The 17,369-nt window shown below is 43.5% G+C and overlaps 1 protein-coding gene across 1 annotated transcript in view; it reads right to left on the minus strand.

The window, feature by feature from the left end:
- The window catches only part of CDC73 (cell division cycle 73), an 89,336-nt gene that overhangs the window by 37,791 nt on the left and 34,176 nt on the right, over positions 1 to 17,369 (minus strand). Inside the window, exons 8-10 of the mRNA XM_056523549.1 lie at positions 16,660 to 16,758; positions 13,762 to 13,840; positions 4,048 to 4,112 (exon numbers count right to left, since the gene is read on the minus strand). Of these exons, the coding sequence (XP_056379524.1) occupies positions 4,048 to 4,112; positions 13,762 to 13,840; positions 16,660 to 16,758 (243 nt within the window). The remainder of the gene's footprint in view (positions 1 to 4,047; positions 4,113 to 13,761; positions 13,841 to 16,659; positions 16,759 to 17,369) is intronic.

Genomic DNA, 17,369 nt, shown 5'->3' on the forward strand with positions numbered 1-17,369 from the left:
TGGAGCTTCCCTCAAAAGCACAGAGCACCAGATTGAGATCCCAAGGAGGGGTGAGAGACCGGTACGGCGGAGTCGCATGGGTCACGCCCTGCAGGAAAGTGCGGACGTGAGGGTTGGAAGCCAACGGCCGTTGAAAGAATAGTATGAGCCTGAATTTGACATTTAAGGGAGCTGAGCGGCAAACACTGATCCAGAGCGTAATAGCGTAATGCAAGGAGGTGCGGAAAAGGAAACGATCACCGGAGAGACTGACTGAGCCTCACATCACCTGAAATGGGCCCGCCAAGTTCGGTGGTAATTCCTACCGGAGGAAGGCTTACGATTCTGCAGCATGGTGCGAATCACCGAGGAAGAAAACCCCCAAGCCCTCAGAACCACGGTTTAAACCGCCACGCCGTCAAATGCAGCGACAGTAAATTGAGGTGGCAGAAAGGACCCTTGGAGAGCAGATTGGGGCGAACCAGAAGACGCAGGGGTACGTCGTCGACCAGCTGAATTATGTCGGCGTACCACACGTTTCTGGGACTACCAGAATGGCGGGAAAGCCCTCCGCATTGAGTTTCCTCAGAACCCTGGACAGGAGAGGCAGAGGGGGGAAAGGGGTAAGGAAGACTGAAGGCCGACCATGGAATTACGAGCGCGTCCACCGCCAGAGGGTCACGTGACTTTGCTACAAAGCAGGGAACCTGTGTGTTGTGGCGAGACGCGAAGAGATCCACATCCGGAGTCCCCCAAAGAGCGCAGATCTGCACCAACGCCTCCGGATGGAGAGACCAGACCGGATCCGGAGGAGTGGCTGAGAAAGTCCGCTTCCCAATTCTCCACGCCCGGAATGTGAATCTCAGAGAGCAGGCACTTGAGTCTCGACCCAGAGCAGAATCACACAGACCTCCTCCATCGCTGAGTGGCTGCGCATGCCACCCTGGCAATTGATTTGAGCCACTGCCATGGTGTTGTCCGATGGGGGGTGGTCTCCACACCTAGATGGACCCAATTGGAGGAGGAGAGGGAGGAGTACGATCCCCCTCCCCCAAAGCGCACACACCGAGCTGATAGGAGAATCAGTGATCCCTGGTGCGGCGCACCAATAGACTATTAGCCGGAAGCAGGAGTAGGCCGGGAGCCCCGCCAGCGTGCCAGAATAGGAGGGGTGGGCGGAGTTACGTTCCGGACTAGGTAGCAGCCTTGGCCTCAATCAGTTTCCTGCCCTCCACGCCACTTGCCCGAGAAGCGGACGAAAGTGGAAGTAAACTGGAGAGCAGGCTACGCGACCGCAGCCCAGCTGACAGGCACTGTGTTCGGCGCACCGCAGTCTTACAGGCTGAGCAGAATGTAAGTGAAATAAGCTGTGTCGGGGAGAACACACACACTCACCTAAGATGTCTTCAGCCAGCTATTTGTCACCTGCGTCGTCATGTCAGGCTGAGACAGCGGGACAAGCAGGGAAGGTAGGGTGACCCGGACCCAAGGAGAAACCCCAGGCAGTTTGTGGGAAGGGGGTCAACGGAGCATACTCTATGCCTTGTGCCCCTTAGCCGCATATGGGGGAACAGGTAGCGCCATGCTCCTGAACCCCTACCTAAAAACAAGGAAAAAAAAGGAGAAAAGAACCTACAACAGGCCTTCGCTATAAAATAAAAAAAGAAGACCAGGTCTGGAGAACTCCAGACCTGTGTCTGCCTCCTACTGACATTAAGCTAAAACTGACTAGCTCATAGCCAGTAGACGGGGCATATCCTGCCAGGAGGGGTCGACTTCTTTTTGTATGCCTAGTGTCAGCAAGATATACCCACGGTCAGTGTACCCCAACGGAGCAAACCAAGAAATTATAAATACAGTTTGCAATAGACTTCATAAAGAGGCAGCCAATCCCTTTAATATCATCAGTACCAAAATCTGCAGAAGAAAAAAAAAAACAACAAATCCACATGATTTGGTGCCAACTTACTGCATCAGGTTTTGGTGGGAAATTCTGTAGATTTTTCCATTGCAAAAAAAGCTGTTGTATATCTGCCCTAGAAGATTTTTGGTTCTCCTTAATTTCACATCAATATAAATGTTTGTCCCACGCACCATTAGTAGACCCTGCACCCAGATTAACAAAATTTTTCAGTCAAAAATGAGCCACAGAAATGTTAATGTTTACCTATGGGACCTGTCAAATGAGCGTATAAAATGTGTGCGCGCTACTTTTAGCCTTTGGCAGTCAGGGCATCCTGGGAGTTGTAGTTTTGCAAAAGCTGGAGGCATACTGATTGGGAAACACTTGGATAGGGGATAATGACTGATCGCAGTGAATCCGACCACTAGGACCCCTTACAATCTCATCTTTTCTTCGGGTGGGCTCATCATGTTCACATTTTACCATCCTACTTTTTATCAATTTTTTTACCTTTAAACTGCACAAAAAAAAAACTATATATACCAATTTTATTCCATTGTCTTCTTATGAGTAATCATATCCAACACATGCATCGGTTTTAATCCGCATCCGATTTTGCACAATTTTATGTTGGGGGTAAAATAGTGGTTGAACACGATTATTTGGCCAGATTAAAAAAAAACGACTGAAATAGTGTCCGATGCGCAATAGCCTCGGAATACTCTGGAAAGTGCTAGAAACTTCAAGATTATTCCTCTCTCTACATCTATACATCTCTATCTCCAATCTGTGGAGCATTGTTGCCATTTTGGTGCACCTGCTACATACAAGGAGTGTAAGAATGCAAATGTATACGATTTCAGGGAATCAGTTTTTGTCCGATTTTAATGTATGTTAATCAGACTGTAAATTTGTGAGGTGAACCAAGCCTTAGGTGTGCAGAGCTCCCTGTAGTTAGGGCTTTCTCTGACACTCCTAAAAGTTAAGATTGACAGCTCTAGCATCCAATCAGGAGACCCCTAGATCTTTCAATCAGAGATCAGACATGGGCCCAAGAAACTTCTTGATACAGAGAGTTTAGGGCATCTGACCAAAAAAGCCTGGAAACTTGTCACACACCAATTAGAGCCAAATACTAGAACATGTTATTTCTATCTGTTTCTCTTTCCTGAGTGTTTTGCTTTTCTATATTATTTTTAATACATTATTATTATGGGCATAACATCTGTAATGGCCAACATCCAGCACTAGATTGTGGAGGAGTAGGCCAGTATTTATCTAGTTTTGAAATTATTACAATCAGGTTATCCAGGAAAAGAAAAATAATGCATATTTTAAAAGTCAACACCGCACCTGTCCTTAGGATGTGTGTAGTATTAGGTCAATTGAGGTATTGAGGTCAATGGAACTAAACTGTAATACCACAAACAGCCTGAGGACAGGTATGGTGCTGTTCATTTAAGAATAAAAACTTTTTTCCCAACCCTGGGTAACCCATTAAAGGGGTACTCCGCTGATAGACATCTTAATATATCCCTCTCCAAAGGATAGGGGGATAAGATGTCTGATCGCTGGGACCCCCCCCCCCCCCCCCATGATCTCCCGAAGCAGACAAATGGAGGGGGCGTGTTGTGACCTTGCGTGTTCATTTTATTGGGGCCTTTATACGGTAAAATCTCTGTGCCAACAAAATCCTTACTTTTTCTCACAGAAATGTAGGTCATCTACATCTCGCTATCCATCTCCCTCTCCATGACCCAGGTGCCAACACTGAACTAGGAAGATTTGTTTGCAGGAAGGAAACTATTAACTAGATGAGAGCAGGGTTATCGTGGAATCTCAGCCGCCGCTATCAATCAGGAATTACAGCATAAAAGGAGTTCGACAGCACAATGAAATTACAGAGCAGCATCTGCAGGAAAAATATTCACAATTTTGATGCCATTGAACACAAAGATTGAGGAAAACCACTCAAATTATGCAAATCTGTGATAATAGCGTCATACACTTCTAGCCCGTTCTACAGGAACTTCTATTCAGTGTAAACAATTTTCCCATCTGCTGTTGCAATACAGAAGAACGGTCAGAAGCCAGGAACACATGTAAAGATGAAAGCGCTAAAAAAGGGATACTGTACTATAGAAAGTGAGTGCTGTCAAACTTACAGTCACAGATTTCAGCGTCATTCCGTGGTACGTCCCCATAGTGTCAATTTTAAAGCCTTCCGTTTCTGCAAAAGAAAAAAAATGCAAAAAGTATTAAATGGGCACTGTCAGATACCAAAACTTTTGATGTGTCGTAAAGCATGTATAACCAATAGGTTTGGCAATTGCTTTCATAAGAAAATTTTCAGTATTTCATACTGACAAAGCCAGTCAAACAACTGCCCCAACCCCCCCCCCCCCCCACCTGCTTGGACACATACTAGTCCTGCTGTGTCCATGCGTCATCACCTATGTCATGGACACACTTCCTTGATTGACAGCTGTGAGTGTAGGGCTCATAGCTGGAGGAAAAATCCTCCCACTGTCAGCTTGTGTCCGGCTACTGTCAGTGAGGACAAGCTGGGAGTTTGGTAATGCTAGGGCACATGTGAGCAGACAGCATACTGCGGGAGGGGGCGGAGACCTGCAAAGTGAGGCCACGCCCCCTCCCTTTGAGAGGAATTAAGACTAGGGAGCTAAATTAAAAGTGTAATAAAAAAATAAAGGGTCTAGACATAAAAATTAGATGTACATGGCCAGGATTAGGTACTCAGTGATATATTTTTTTTGTTGGATCTGACGGGTACACTTTAAGGACGCAGGAAGTGTAAAAACCTCATAGCTGTATCAGAATGAAAACATGTAAATCACAAAACAAAGTAATGCAAGGATGTTCCAGAGTGTCCCTGCTGAATCTGCACAGAAATCATGCAAGTGCAAAGGAAAGCAGAGGCTATTTATAACCTTCCAAATTGCTGTGTAGATGTGGAGTGCAGTAAGCAGCCATTACACACTGCTTTAAAAAGAAAGAAAATAAAATAGAGGTTTAACACTGGGGTTAAAATCTGTTCCACTTGCATTGTCCTTACTCTATATCTACGCCCCCATCTGGAGACACCCGAATACTTAAAAGGGGTACTCCGGTGAAAACCAAATGTTTTCCAATTAACTGGTGCCAAAAAGTTAAGTGCCAAAATTACTTCCATTTAAAAATCTTAACCCTTCCAGTACTTAGCTGCTGTAAACTACAGAAAATGTTGTGAAGTTATACCACAGTGCTCTCTGCTCTCACCTCTGCCCATTTCAGGAACTGTCCAGAGTAGAAACAAATCCCCATAGCAAACCTCTCCTGATTGGGACAGTTCCTGACACAGACAGAGGTGGCAGCAGAGAGCACTGTGGTCAGAATGGAAAGAACTACACAACTTCCTCTGTAGTATACAGCAGCTGATAAGTACTGGAAGGATTAAGATTGTTATATAGAAGTAATTTACAAATCTGTATAACTTTCTGACACCAGTTGATTTGAAAACTTTCTCCACCGGAGTACCCCTTTAAAGTCTAAGTTCAGCACTGCTTTTTGTGTGTGAATATAGTCTCAAGTACATCCTGCAGTTTTGTTAAGTGTCTAGTCACACGTACAGTATCCTGGGAAGATTTAATGCGCAGAATTTGAAGCTGTACTCAGCCTTTTAGTTTACATTGAAATCTGCAGAATAAATTCAGGCACATTAAATCTGGGCAGGATACTGTACGTGTGAACAGACCCTAAAACTGATATTTTACATCTCAAAATGCAATAACATTTATTTTACCAATTAAGGGTCTATTCACATGTACAGTATCCTGCACATATTTGATGCACCGGATTTTATGCTCAGAGCTTAATGTAAACTAAGTGACTGAACACTGCTTCAAATCCCACACACCAAACATGTGCAGGATACTGTACATGTGAATAGACTCTTAACCCCTTAAGGACCCAGGGTTTTTCTGTTTTTGCACTTTAGTTTTTTCCTCACCTTTTAAATATCTTAACCCTTTCAATTTTGCACCTACAGACCCATATGGGCCACCAATTCTACTTTGTAATGAAATCGGTCATTTTACCCAAAGATCTAGAGCGATAAAGAAAAAAAAATCATTGTGCAATTTTTTATATTTTTTTTTAAAGCCATTTTGTACATTTTGGGGGCTTCTGTTTCTACGCAGTGCATTTTTTGGTAAAAGTGACGCCTTCTCTTTATTCTGTAGGTCCACGCAATTAAAATGATACCCTACTTATATAGGCGATTTTGTCGTACTTCTGGGAAAAAAATAACTACATGCACGAAAATTAATACCTTTAAAATGGTCCTCTTCTGACCCCTATAACTTTATTTTTCTGCATACAGGGATGTATCAGGGCTAATTTTTTGCTGAGTTATCTGAAGTTTTTATTGGTACCATTTTTGTTTTGATTGGACTTTTTGATCCCTTTTTATTCATTTTTTATGGTATAAAAAGTGACCAAAAATAAGCTATGTTGGAATTTTTTTGTGCGTACACCATTGACCGTGCGGTTTAATTAACTATATATTTTTATAGTTTGGACATTTACGCAGGCGGCGACAGCAAATAGGTTTATATTTACTTACATTTTTTTTTTATGGGAAAAGGGGGGTGATTCAAACTTTTAATAAGGAAGGGGTTAAATCACATTTATAAACTTTTTTTTTTAAACACTTTTACAATGTTACAGCTCCCATAGGAGACTATAACATGCAGTACATTGATTCACACTGATCAATGCTATGCCATTGCATTGATCAGTGTTATCGGCGGTCGATTGCTCAAGCCTGGATCTCAGGCCGGGAGCAATCAATAGCCGATCGGAAGTGCAGGAGGCAGGTAAGGGACCCTCCTTTTGCATTGCAGCTGATTGGGACACTGCGGTGATCCCGATCAGCCCGACTGAGTTGCCGGGAAGCTTTTAGTTTCACTTTAGACGCAGCGATCAACTTTGATAGCCAAGTCTGAAGGGTTAGTACTGGCATCACCGCGATTGGTGATGCCATGCATTAGCCGCCGGGACCGACCCCATATGACGTGGGGACACCGCATGACCCCCCCCCCATTATATCGCGGGAGCAGGACATAAATATACGTCCTGCGTCATTAAGGGGTTAAGCAATGTTCCATACATTAACACATCAAAATTCAAAAAGCAAAAACCTGATTTGCATAGCAAGTGCTGAAAAACATGCATAAACTTTCTCTCAAAATCCAGACATACAGCCTATATATCTAGCCCACCAGCGCATTTATAATATGCCCCCTTCAGCGCATTAATAAAGATATGACCTCCGCCGGCGCATTAATATATACATAGGCCCCCCGCAGAGCATGTATAATGTACCCCTCCGCAGCACATCTATATACATATGCCACTGCAGCGCTATATGTGAAAAGCATTCTAGAAGCAGCATCGGCCGGCTGCGGCGGCATATGTATATAGATGCAATGTGGGGGGGGGGGGGGGGCAGATTACACATGCTCTGCGGGGGGCCTATGTATATATTAATGCGCCGGCGGAGGTCATATCTTTATTAATGCGCTGCAGGGGGGCATATTATAAATGCGGGGGGGGGGGGGGGGGGGGCAGATAACTTCTATATACATATACTTTTCATTCGTAGCGCTGCAGGGGTATATGTATATAGAAGCAATGGGGTGGAGACATAGCATTATCTGACCTCCCCAGCGCATCTATATACATATGCCGCCGCAGCGCTATGTATGAAAAGTATTTCCATCAGCAGCATCGGGCCAGCCGATGCTGCTGCTAGAATGCTTTTCACATATAGTGCTACAGTGGCATAGGTATATAGATGTGCTGCGAGGGTACATTATACATGCACTGCGGGGGACACATTATACATGTGCTGCGGGGGGTATATATTTATATATTTCTTAATGCGCCGGCGGGGGTCATATCTTTATTAACGCCCTGCAGGGGGATTATTATAAATGTGCGGGGAGTTTACATATATAGCACTATATATCTTGCCCCCCACAGCGCTTTTAATATAGCTATGGCCCCCCTGCTACTAACAATGGTCATTTTTAAATCCCCCGACAGGAGCCCTGAATGGCTCCTCAGCACCAGCCATTCAGGGCTCCCCGCGGGGGGATTCAAAAATGAAAGTTAAAACACACGATACATGGCAGGGTTACAGAACATACCTCCCGCTCCCCTGCTTAGTAACTTTGGATCGCATCAGGCCTCAAGTGAAACCCGGGGCGATCAAGCCCTCAGCCACTGTACTACATCCCCCATCATGAAACAGACTGTTCCATGATGGGGGTAGTAGTACAAACACTAATGTAGCCTCCCCAGCTGTCTGCAGGCTCCCGCAGCCGGGGAATTACTACTCCCATTATGGAAAGAAGTCAGTTCATTATGGAGTAGTAGTAGTCCCGGCCGTGGGAGTCTGTAGGCAGAGGTGTTACGGCGGTACATGAGGGATGTGGTAACGGGTCATAACTGATGATTTATTCAGCCGTTTTTTTCATTTGTTATTCATTTCATTATTCATTGTTATTCATTTCATCTGTTATTATACATCAGTTTTTTACACAGAAAACAGACGTTTAATAGTGGATGAATGCTCATAGTGTGAAATAAGCCTTAGTGGAATTCATTACACCATTGATTTTAATAAGAGTCCCAAGACAAAGCTGCAAAACAACCTCAGCCTCAGTGATTAGTTTTAAATTTATTTCTCACATAAGCATTATTCCCACCAAGACACACTGCACAATTATATTGTAGTTTTACTGTGCGGTTATCTTTTTTGGGTTGTCTTTGCTTCTCTTATTCTAGTCAATGTATATAAAATATACGGCCAAAAAGGTATGCAGGTGTCTCTTATGCAGGCAGGAACATAAAATGAAAGAACGCAAGGTCCATCTAAAACATTATACTAAAAAAAAAGTCAAGGGACTACAATTATGGGTAAAAAAAATGAAATGATCCAGCACTTGAAGAAACTGCAGCTTTATTTATGAATCCTCTAAAAACAGCATGGAACAACTTCACAGTCTGACACATCTTGACGCGTTCCGAGCGCATGCGCTCGGAACGCATCAAGATGTGTCAGACTTTGTGAAGTTGTTCCATGCTGTTTTTTTAGAGGATTCATCAATAAAGCTGCAGTTTCTTCAAGTGCTGGATCATTTCCTTTTTTACTCATTGGTTGGACACGGAGGGTCTGAGTGTGGATCCGCGCACGAGACACCGTAGGTGAGCTGGACTTTACTTTTTACTACAATCATGGCCCTGTCATAGGATGCCACCTCTGTAGAAGAAACAGACAAACAGACTTGCCATCACTTTCATGCTGCCTGAACCACCCAATATGTTTTTGTTATATGTCCCTGGGCTTCTCCATTGCCAGTTGCCGTAATTCATTTATTTTATCTATTTACATTTTAAATTTGATCTGATACCAATAAAAATCTAAGTTATTAATTGCCATCACTGCTGTAACAATTTCTTGTAGGTACGTCTCATTTAGAGTTAATGGGTGGCTTAAAGGACGCATCACCCTGGAGTCAGAGCAGCAGTGGCATTTTAAAGACAAGCTTGCTTAATATGTAAACGCCTGTCAAAGTAGCTGTCAGTACTACTTAGAAGACTGTGTAAACAGGCCTAATGACCGATGGGACACAACTAATAGGGAATGATCAGACTAAATGAGGAATACTATAAACCCAGTGATAACCAGAAAGGAAGTGCTCGTCCTGCAGTTCAGATGATCACTTAATCACAGAGTAGGCTAATCCAGCTGCCAACGAAGGATACATTTACTCCCAAGGTAAATGGTCCATAAAGAGGATCTCCCATCGCAAAAATCAGATACACAAAAAATTTCCTTTTAGGACAGATAAAACAAAGTATTTACTTACATTAACCCCTTAATATACGTAAATATACGTCCTTGGCCGGCTCCCGCGATATAACGCGGGGTCACGCGGTGACCCCGCGTCATATCGGGTCGGTACCGGCATGTATCTGATGCCAGGACCCGGGGCTAATAGCGCGCGGCAGCGATCGCGGTGCCGCGCGCTATTAACCCTTTAGACGTGGCGTTCAAAGTTGAACTCCGCGTCTAAACCGAAAGTGAAAGCTGCCCGGCTGCTGAGCGGGGCTGATCGGGACTACCGCAGTGAAAATGCGGTGTCCTGATCAGCTGGGACACGAGCGGAGGTCCTCTTACCTGCCTCCGGCGTGTCCCCTCGGCGATTGATTGCCCCAAGCCTGAGATTCAGGCTTGAGCAATCGACCGCCGATAACGTTTATCATTGCAAAGCTATGGCTTTGCAGTGAACAGTGCTGGCAATCAGTGTGTGCAGTGTTATAGGTCCCTATGGGAGCTATAACACTGCAAAAAAAAAAAAGTGTAAAAAAAAGTTAAGAAATGTGATTTAACCCTTTCCTTAAAAGTTCAAATCACCCCTCTTTTCCCATAAAAAAAAAACACAGCACCACGTAAATAAAAATAAATATAAACGTATGTGGCATCGCCACGTGCGTAAATGTCCAAACTATAAAAATATATCAATTAAACCGCACGGTCAATGGCGTACGCGCAAAAAAATTCCAAAGTCCAAAATAACGTATTTTTGGTAGCTTTTTATATTATGAAAAAATGAATAAAAAGCGATCGAAAAAGTCCGATCAATACAAAAAAGTTATAGGGGTCAGAAGATGACAATTCTAAAACGTATACATTTTTCTGCATGCAGTTATGATTTTTTACAGAAGTCTGACAAAATCAAACCTATATAAGTAGGGTATCATTTTAATCATATGGACCCACAGAATAAAGATAAGGTGTCATTTTTACCAAAAAATACTGCGTAAAAACGGAAGCCCCCAAAAGTTACAAAATGGCGTTTTTTCTTCAATTTTATCGCACAATGATTTTTTTTCCCATTTCGCCGTAGATTTTTGGGTAAAAGGACTGATGTCACTGCAAAGTAGAATTGGTGGTGCAAAAAATAAGCCATCATATGTATTTTTAGGTGCAAAATTGAAAGGGTTATGATATTTTAAAGGTGAGCAGGAAAAAACTAAAGGGCAAAAACGGAAAAACCTGTGGTCCTTAAGGGGGTTAAAAAGGCACCAAAAAACAAGATGTCACCTATAATAACCATAAAAAACACAATAGGTCATGAAAAAATAAAAAAAAATGCAAAAAGTGTATATAATAGAAGTGATAGGGGCTGATAGTTTCAGATATTGAGTAGTTAGTAGGGCTGGGCAGTATGACCAAACATGCATATCACAGTATTTTTGCAAGTTCTGGCGGTTCAACGATATTTAACGGTATTCGGTATGAACCGGTATACCGCCCAGCCCTAGTAGTGAGTATTGCAGGGTTTTTCATATGGGGAAATGATGGTCACGGGGAAGGAGATTGTGCCCACCCTAAAGTACTGAGCCCTCCTCACTGAACCTGTCTTTTGAGGGACCCATCTCCTTAACAAGACTGCCTCAACCACGGTAACGTTCCCTCCTTATTGCTTAAGTGCACGGGAGAAAATAAAAAACTGAAAGAAACACTAATACTTAGCACAGCACAAATAAAGCAAGAGATATTGTGGCCCATAGAACGGTGAATCAGACAATTATATCTCCCCAAATTATGGCAATTATAATGCTGCTAGTAGACACAGTATAGTGGCCTAGTCATGGCCACAAATAGGGCTAATTGACCCTTACTATAGTAATCCGATAGTGTAGCTAGAATGTAATGGGGAGATGCTGGCTCAATGCTCTTCAGGACCGTGCTGTATATACAAAGAAGGAGGCAATGTCCCTCAGACGGACGGGGATGTCTCTAGGTAGTAACTGTCGGCATCGCTGGTGTAGCGCTTGTCAGGCCGTAGGCTGCTGGAAACTGACCTGTGATTGAGTTGTTTATAAGCACCTGGGCCGGCACTGATTTCCAGGATGCCGCACATGTACAGCGGCGCTGTGGATAGCGACGAGCTGTGAGCCGCGTCATGTGATGGCTTCTGGCTCATGTGCTGCAAGCTGCGTTCCAACGGTAGTGAAGGGCAGATGCGTTCCATCTGAATAAGAGGAAGTAGTGGAGCGCATATGCGTTCCACCTGTGCATAGAGGGAATTAGGAGAATAAAGAACTAATAAGAATGCTGTAGTCATCCTAGGATGACAGAACATGGGGGATAGAGTTTTTAGACAAAGTATAGTGTGCCGAGATCAGGCTGTGTCCTCAAAAGTGGGGCAAACTTGATAAAGAATGATAATGTCCTTAGATTACATTAGTTATCAATGGCCACCCAGATATTAAAAATAGATAATTATGATAAAAGTAATAAGTATGGATGACTATGGACTTTCGCAACTGCGCTACCCCCAGCTGACAGTTGCTACCCAGTGACATCCCCCGTCCGTCTGAGGGACATCAGCCGCCTTCTTTGTATATACAGTGCGAACCTGAAGAGCATTGAGCCAGCATCTTCCCATTACTTTCTAGCTAAGTACACTATCTTAGTACTATATTAAAGGAGTACTCCACTACTCAGCATTTGGAACAAAATGTTCCGAATGCTTAGAGCCGGGAGCTCGTGACTTCACAGCCCCACCCCCTCAATGCAAGTCTATGGTAAGGGAGATGACGGCTTTCACACTGAGCAGCGGAATACCCCTTTAAAGGTCAATCAGCCCTATTTGTGACAATGACTAGGCCATTATACTGTGTCTACTAGCAGCATTATAATTGCCATAATTTGGGGAGATATAATTGTCTGATTCACCGTTCTATGGGCTACAATATCTCTTGCTTTATTTGTGCTGTGCAAGGTATTAATGTTTCTTTCTCTGACCATTATACCTGTTTTGCTGGGTCATTTATGGTGATACCGAGTATTTTCTAACATCTAGCTAAACATGTTGGATTATGCAGTGTTACGTTGGTTGTTTTTTTTGTTATTATTTAGCTCCTTACCTATTCTAAAAATTGTCAGATTATGTACACATTGAACAGTTCACACACTGTAATTGCTGTCTCTTTGTACTGCATTTGCATATAACATTAGGGGGTACTTACCTCTCTGTCCCTAAAACTATCTATTGGCTGTAAATAAGGTGCCTGTCCTTTGTCACTTGAGGCTATTTTTCCTAAAACATATGAGCTTAATCTCTGCCCCTGATTAATCTGTTTATTAACCTAACAGGGGACACGCATCAGAAGTTCTAGGGTTAGCTAGCTCTGCACCCATTATCCATTAGGGTTGCAGCAGCTCTTTGAATTTTTTTAACTAATTCATCACTATTGGTTTATCAACAACACATTTGTTTTGATTTTTTTTTATCTGTGTGTGTGTGTATGAGTGTATGTATATCTATCATTCCTTTTTAACTTGACCTACCTACATATCTGCTCCTTCTTTGTCCTGGCCACGGCTCATTATACCTGTTCCAGTTTTTTATTTTCTCCCGTGCACTTTAGCAAAAAAAAAAGGGAACATCACTGTGGTTGAGGCCACCCTGTTAAGGAGATGGGTCCCTCAAAAGACAGGGTCAGTGAGGAGGGCACGGTCACGGTGGAAGGAGATGGTGCCCACCCTAAAGTACTATCATTTCCCCCTCTGAAAAACCCTGCAATACTATTTACTCAATATCTGAAACTATCATCCCCTATAACCTCTATTATATACACTTTTTGCGCTTTTTTTTTTCACATATTGTGTGTTTTTTGTGGTTGTTATAGGTGACAGCTTGATATTTTGTGCCTTTTAAATGTAAGTAGATATACTTTATGTTTTATCCGTCCTAAAAAGGTAATTTTATGGGCATCTGTAATTTCAGATGATCACTTACCTTCTTTCCCTTTAAACCTTTCTTGATCGTATCGATTGTAGATCTGTGGAGCTGGCTGTTTGTTTCTCAGGGTTGGGTCCTAAAAGTACAAAGTAATGTGTTTTGTATTAAGAAGCAGAAATGGCTACTTTTGTCTTTAAAATGCAGAGACTAAAAGGTTTTATCATCAGGAACAGACAGGCAGTCTTTAGCACAGGAGACCATGCTAAGTTGTACAGTCTGTGCAGAAAATATTAAATGTTAGAAAAGTATTACCCCCCTCATGAATTACTACACAAATATCTTAAAATCACTTTAAGGTTGTCCTGGAGATCAGTAAGTGCCAATGGGAGAAGGGGGCACATAGGGGCAGATGCACATTTAATGGACAGGTGTCCACACTCTGTAGAATTTCATCCAACATCTGTCAAGTGGCATATACATGTGGCCTTAGCTCTCATTTAACTGTCCTTAAAGGGGTACTCCGCTGCCCGTGTTCGGAACATTTTGTTCTGAATGCTTGGAGCAGGCGGTGGGGGAAGTAGTGGTGTCATGGCCACGCCCCCTCATGATACCACACCCCCTCAATGCAAGTCTATGGGAGGGGGCGTGGCGTACCAGTAGACTTGCATTGAGGGAGTGTGGTGTGATATCACGAGGGGCGTGGTCGTAAAGTCATGACCCCTAGCTGCCCGCACTCAGCGTTCTTAACGAATGCCGAGTGCTGCCCAGAGATCGTGAGGGTCCCAGCAGCGGGACCCCCGTTATCAGACATCTTACCCCTATCCTTTAGATAGGGGATAAGATGTCTAGGGGTGGAGTACACCTTTAACCCCCAAAAGCCATTTAAAAAGAGTATGTGCAACTTATCGAAGGCTCAGGGGTCTGGAATGGCCGGTTCACATGCTGCAAATTTATTTCAGAAATTTCTTGTTATCCCATTTACTTGAATGAGACCTGCAAAAATCCATGAACCTGGTGCAGTAACAATTCCATTCAGATGCATGTTTTTTATTTGTCTAAGAAATTACTGCAACCAATCTGTCACATGTGACCACCACCCAGCGCTGGCCAGAATACTACAATGCAACATCACAAAAATTGAACCAAGCCACAGCTCAGCTTACATGGTGTGAATAAGGAGCACAGGAACTAAAATCTAAATTCTTTATATAAAAACTCCAAAAAAAGAGTCTTCAAGGTACACAGGATAAAACATGTCTCATTGTAAATCAGATGCAGAAGAAATGCTCAAAAGTCAAGTTTCAAACCCATTCTTCCTCATGATTAGCCAACCATAAATAAGAAACATTAGATCTGAAACAAACCAGCTTTGTAGCATTTCTTCAATTTTTTCTTAAGTGTGCCTTAAAGATTTTATTAAAGGGTACCTTTCATAAAAAAAAACTTGATATAGATTAATGTATGCAGAATAACTTTCCAATAGCATGTTATTAAAAAAATATGCTTCTATTTAATTTTACACTTTGAAAAAAATGACCACAAGGGGTCTCCCTACCAGTCCTGGCCGCATTTCTGATTTCAGAGTCATGCTGGAGTCCTAAATCTCAGACTGCAGCCAAGACACAGACAAGCTCAGCACTGCTCCCTGCCTGTGAATCAGACAGGCAGGAGCCAGCACAGTGGTCATAGCACAGCAGGGCATACACCTGACTCTGCCTTACTGCATGCCCTTATTAATTTTACTATCTGAGCTCCGATCTTTCTTCTCTCTGCACATGCAATTGTAAACAGAGAGGAGAAGATTCAGAGCTACCGGCTGATTTGTTCACAGCCTCTATGCTGGGCCACGCCCCCTTCCGCTCTCACACTAGGACGGCTGAATGAGCAGCCAAGAAGACAAATCAGGTAGAAAGAAGGGGTTTTGAATGAAAAGAAACACAGGAATAGCATCAGTGAGAGTCAGGGACAGATGGGGGGGGGGGGGGGGGGGGGGATTAGGGAGAGTTTAGATCATAATAGGTAAAGCTTTTGGATTTAAAGGGGTACTCCGGTGCTTGGACATCTTATCCCCTTTCCAAAGGATAGGGGATAAGATGCCTGATCGTGGGAGTCCCGCTGCTGGGGACCCCCGTGATCTTGCACGCAGCACCCCGTTTGTAATCAGTCCCCGTAGCTCCATTTTCGCTCCGGGTCTGATTACCGGCGACCACAGGGCCAACGGCATGTGTCGTCAAGCCTCCGCCCCCGTGTGACATCACGCTCCGCCCCTCAATGCAAGCCTACAGGAGGGGGCGTGATAGCTTGCACCTCCCATAGACTTGCATTGAGGGGTGGAGCGTGAGGTCACACGGGGGCGGATGCGCGACGTCACACGCCGCCGGCCCCGTGATCGACAGTAATCACACCCGGAGCGAAAATGGAGCTCCGGGGACTGATTACAAACAGGGTGCTGTGTGCAAAATCACGGGGGTCCCCAGCAGCGGGACTCCCACGATCAGGCATCTTATCCCCTATCCTTTGGAAAGAGGATAAGATGTCGAAGCTCCGGAGAACCCCTTTAAAGGCAAGAGTGCTGTCTATCTACTTCCAAGTGACTGCAACAAAACAGTATAAGGCTATGTTCACATCAGCGTTACGGAGCTCCCTTACAGATGCCGATAAAGGGAGCTAAATGGTGTGTCTCACAATGAACACAGACTGATCCCAACAGGTCCCACTGACTTTGAACTGGTTCCTGTTTGATATCCATTACTTTGCAGAAAAAACCTGACCTGCCGGATGTTTTTTTTTTCTGCTTAAGTCCCGTCACTAATTGAATCAGCAAAGGAAGCTACAAACGTTGATGTGAACGAGGCATAAGGTGTTATATCAGCAATAAGATGATCATTTTGTAGTCCCACCATAGGGCTTAGCAACAACATAAACCATCGAGCTGAGCACAACGAAGTCACCTACCGTGGGTGCAGTAGTCTGTACTGGTCTTGGCTCAGGTGCACGACCCTCTTCCCTTGCTTTTACATTCTGAAGTATTGCAAATATATTTTTGGCAAAATTCTAAAAAGGAAAAAAAACTTAAAAAACTTAAAACATGTCTCCTCATTATGCATAATTTATATATTTCAGTAAGTCAAAGTGCACTTTAATCCTTTCACTGTAACAATCACAACTCCTACTCACAACTCCTACCCCAACTCCTACTTGACTAGAAGATCTTAGATATTAGCTATTCAAAAACTTTTGTACATCACGCTCAACTTCTTTATCAATCCTATACAACAATTTTAACAAATAGCTATCGTGCAGCACTGTATGCATTGCATATTAAAGCGCAACTGTCATGAATTTTTAGGCCCCCCAGACTACTACAATGTTACAGATGTCCAAAACGTGAGTGTAACCATATCTATCACTTTCCTCCTTTTATAACTTATAAAATACATTTATCCAGTGGTCAGGCACAGTCAGATAGGCGTGACTTGGGGTTCACAACGCCCCGCCACTGCAATGCCTTTCCTCTCCTTTCAGCGTTGGGATCGATGTGTATCAAGACACAGCGCAATGCGCACGGCTCTTGATAAATTCTACACACCGACTTCAAGATCTATGCTTTAGACTGTATTTATACCTGCTCCAGCATGATCTGACATTTCGGCGTACTTTCAGCA

Source organism: Hyla sarda, chromosome 6, assembly GCF_029499605.1.
Source record: "Hyla sarda isolate aHylSar1 chromosome 6, aHylSar1.hap1, whole genome shotgun sequence".
In the NCBI taxonomy this organism is placed as follows: domain Eukaryota; kingdom Metazoa; phylum Chordata; class Amphibia; order Anura; family Hylidae; genus Hyla; species Hyla sarda.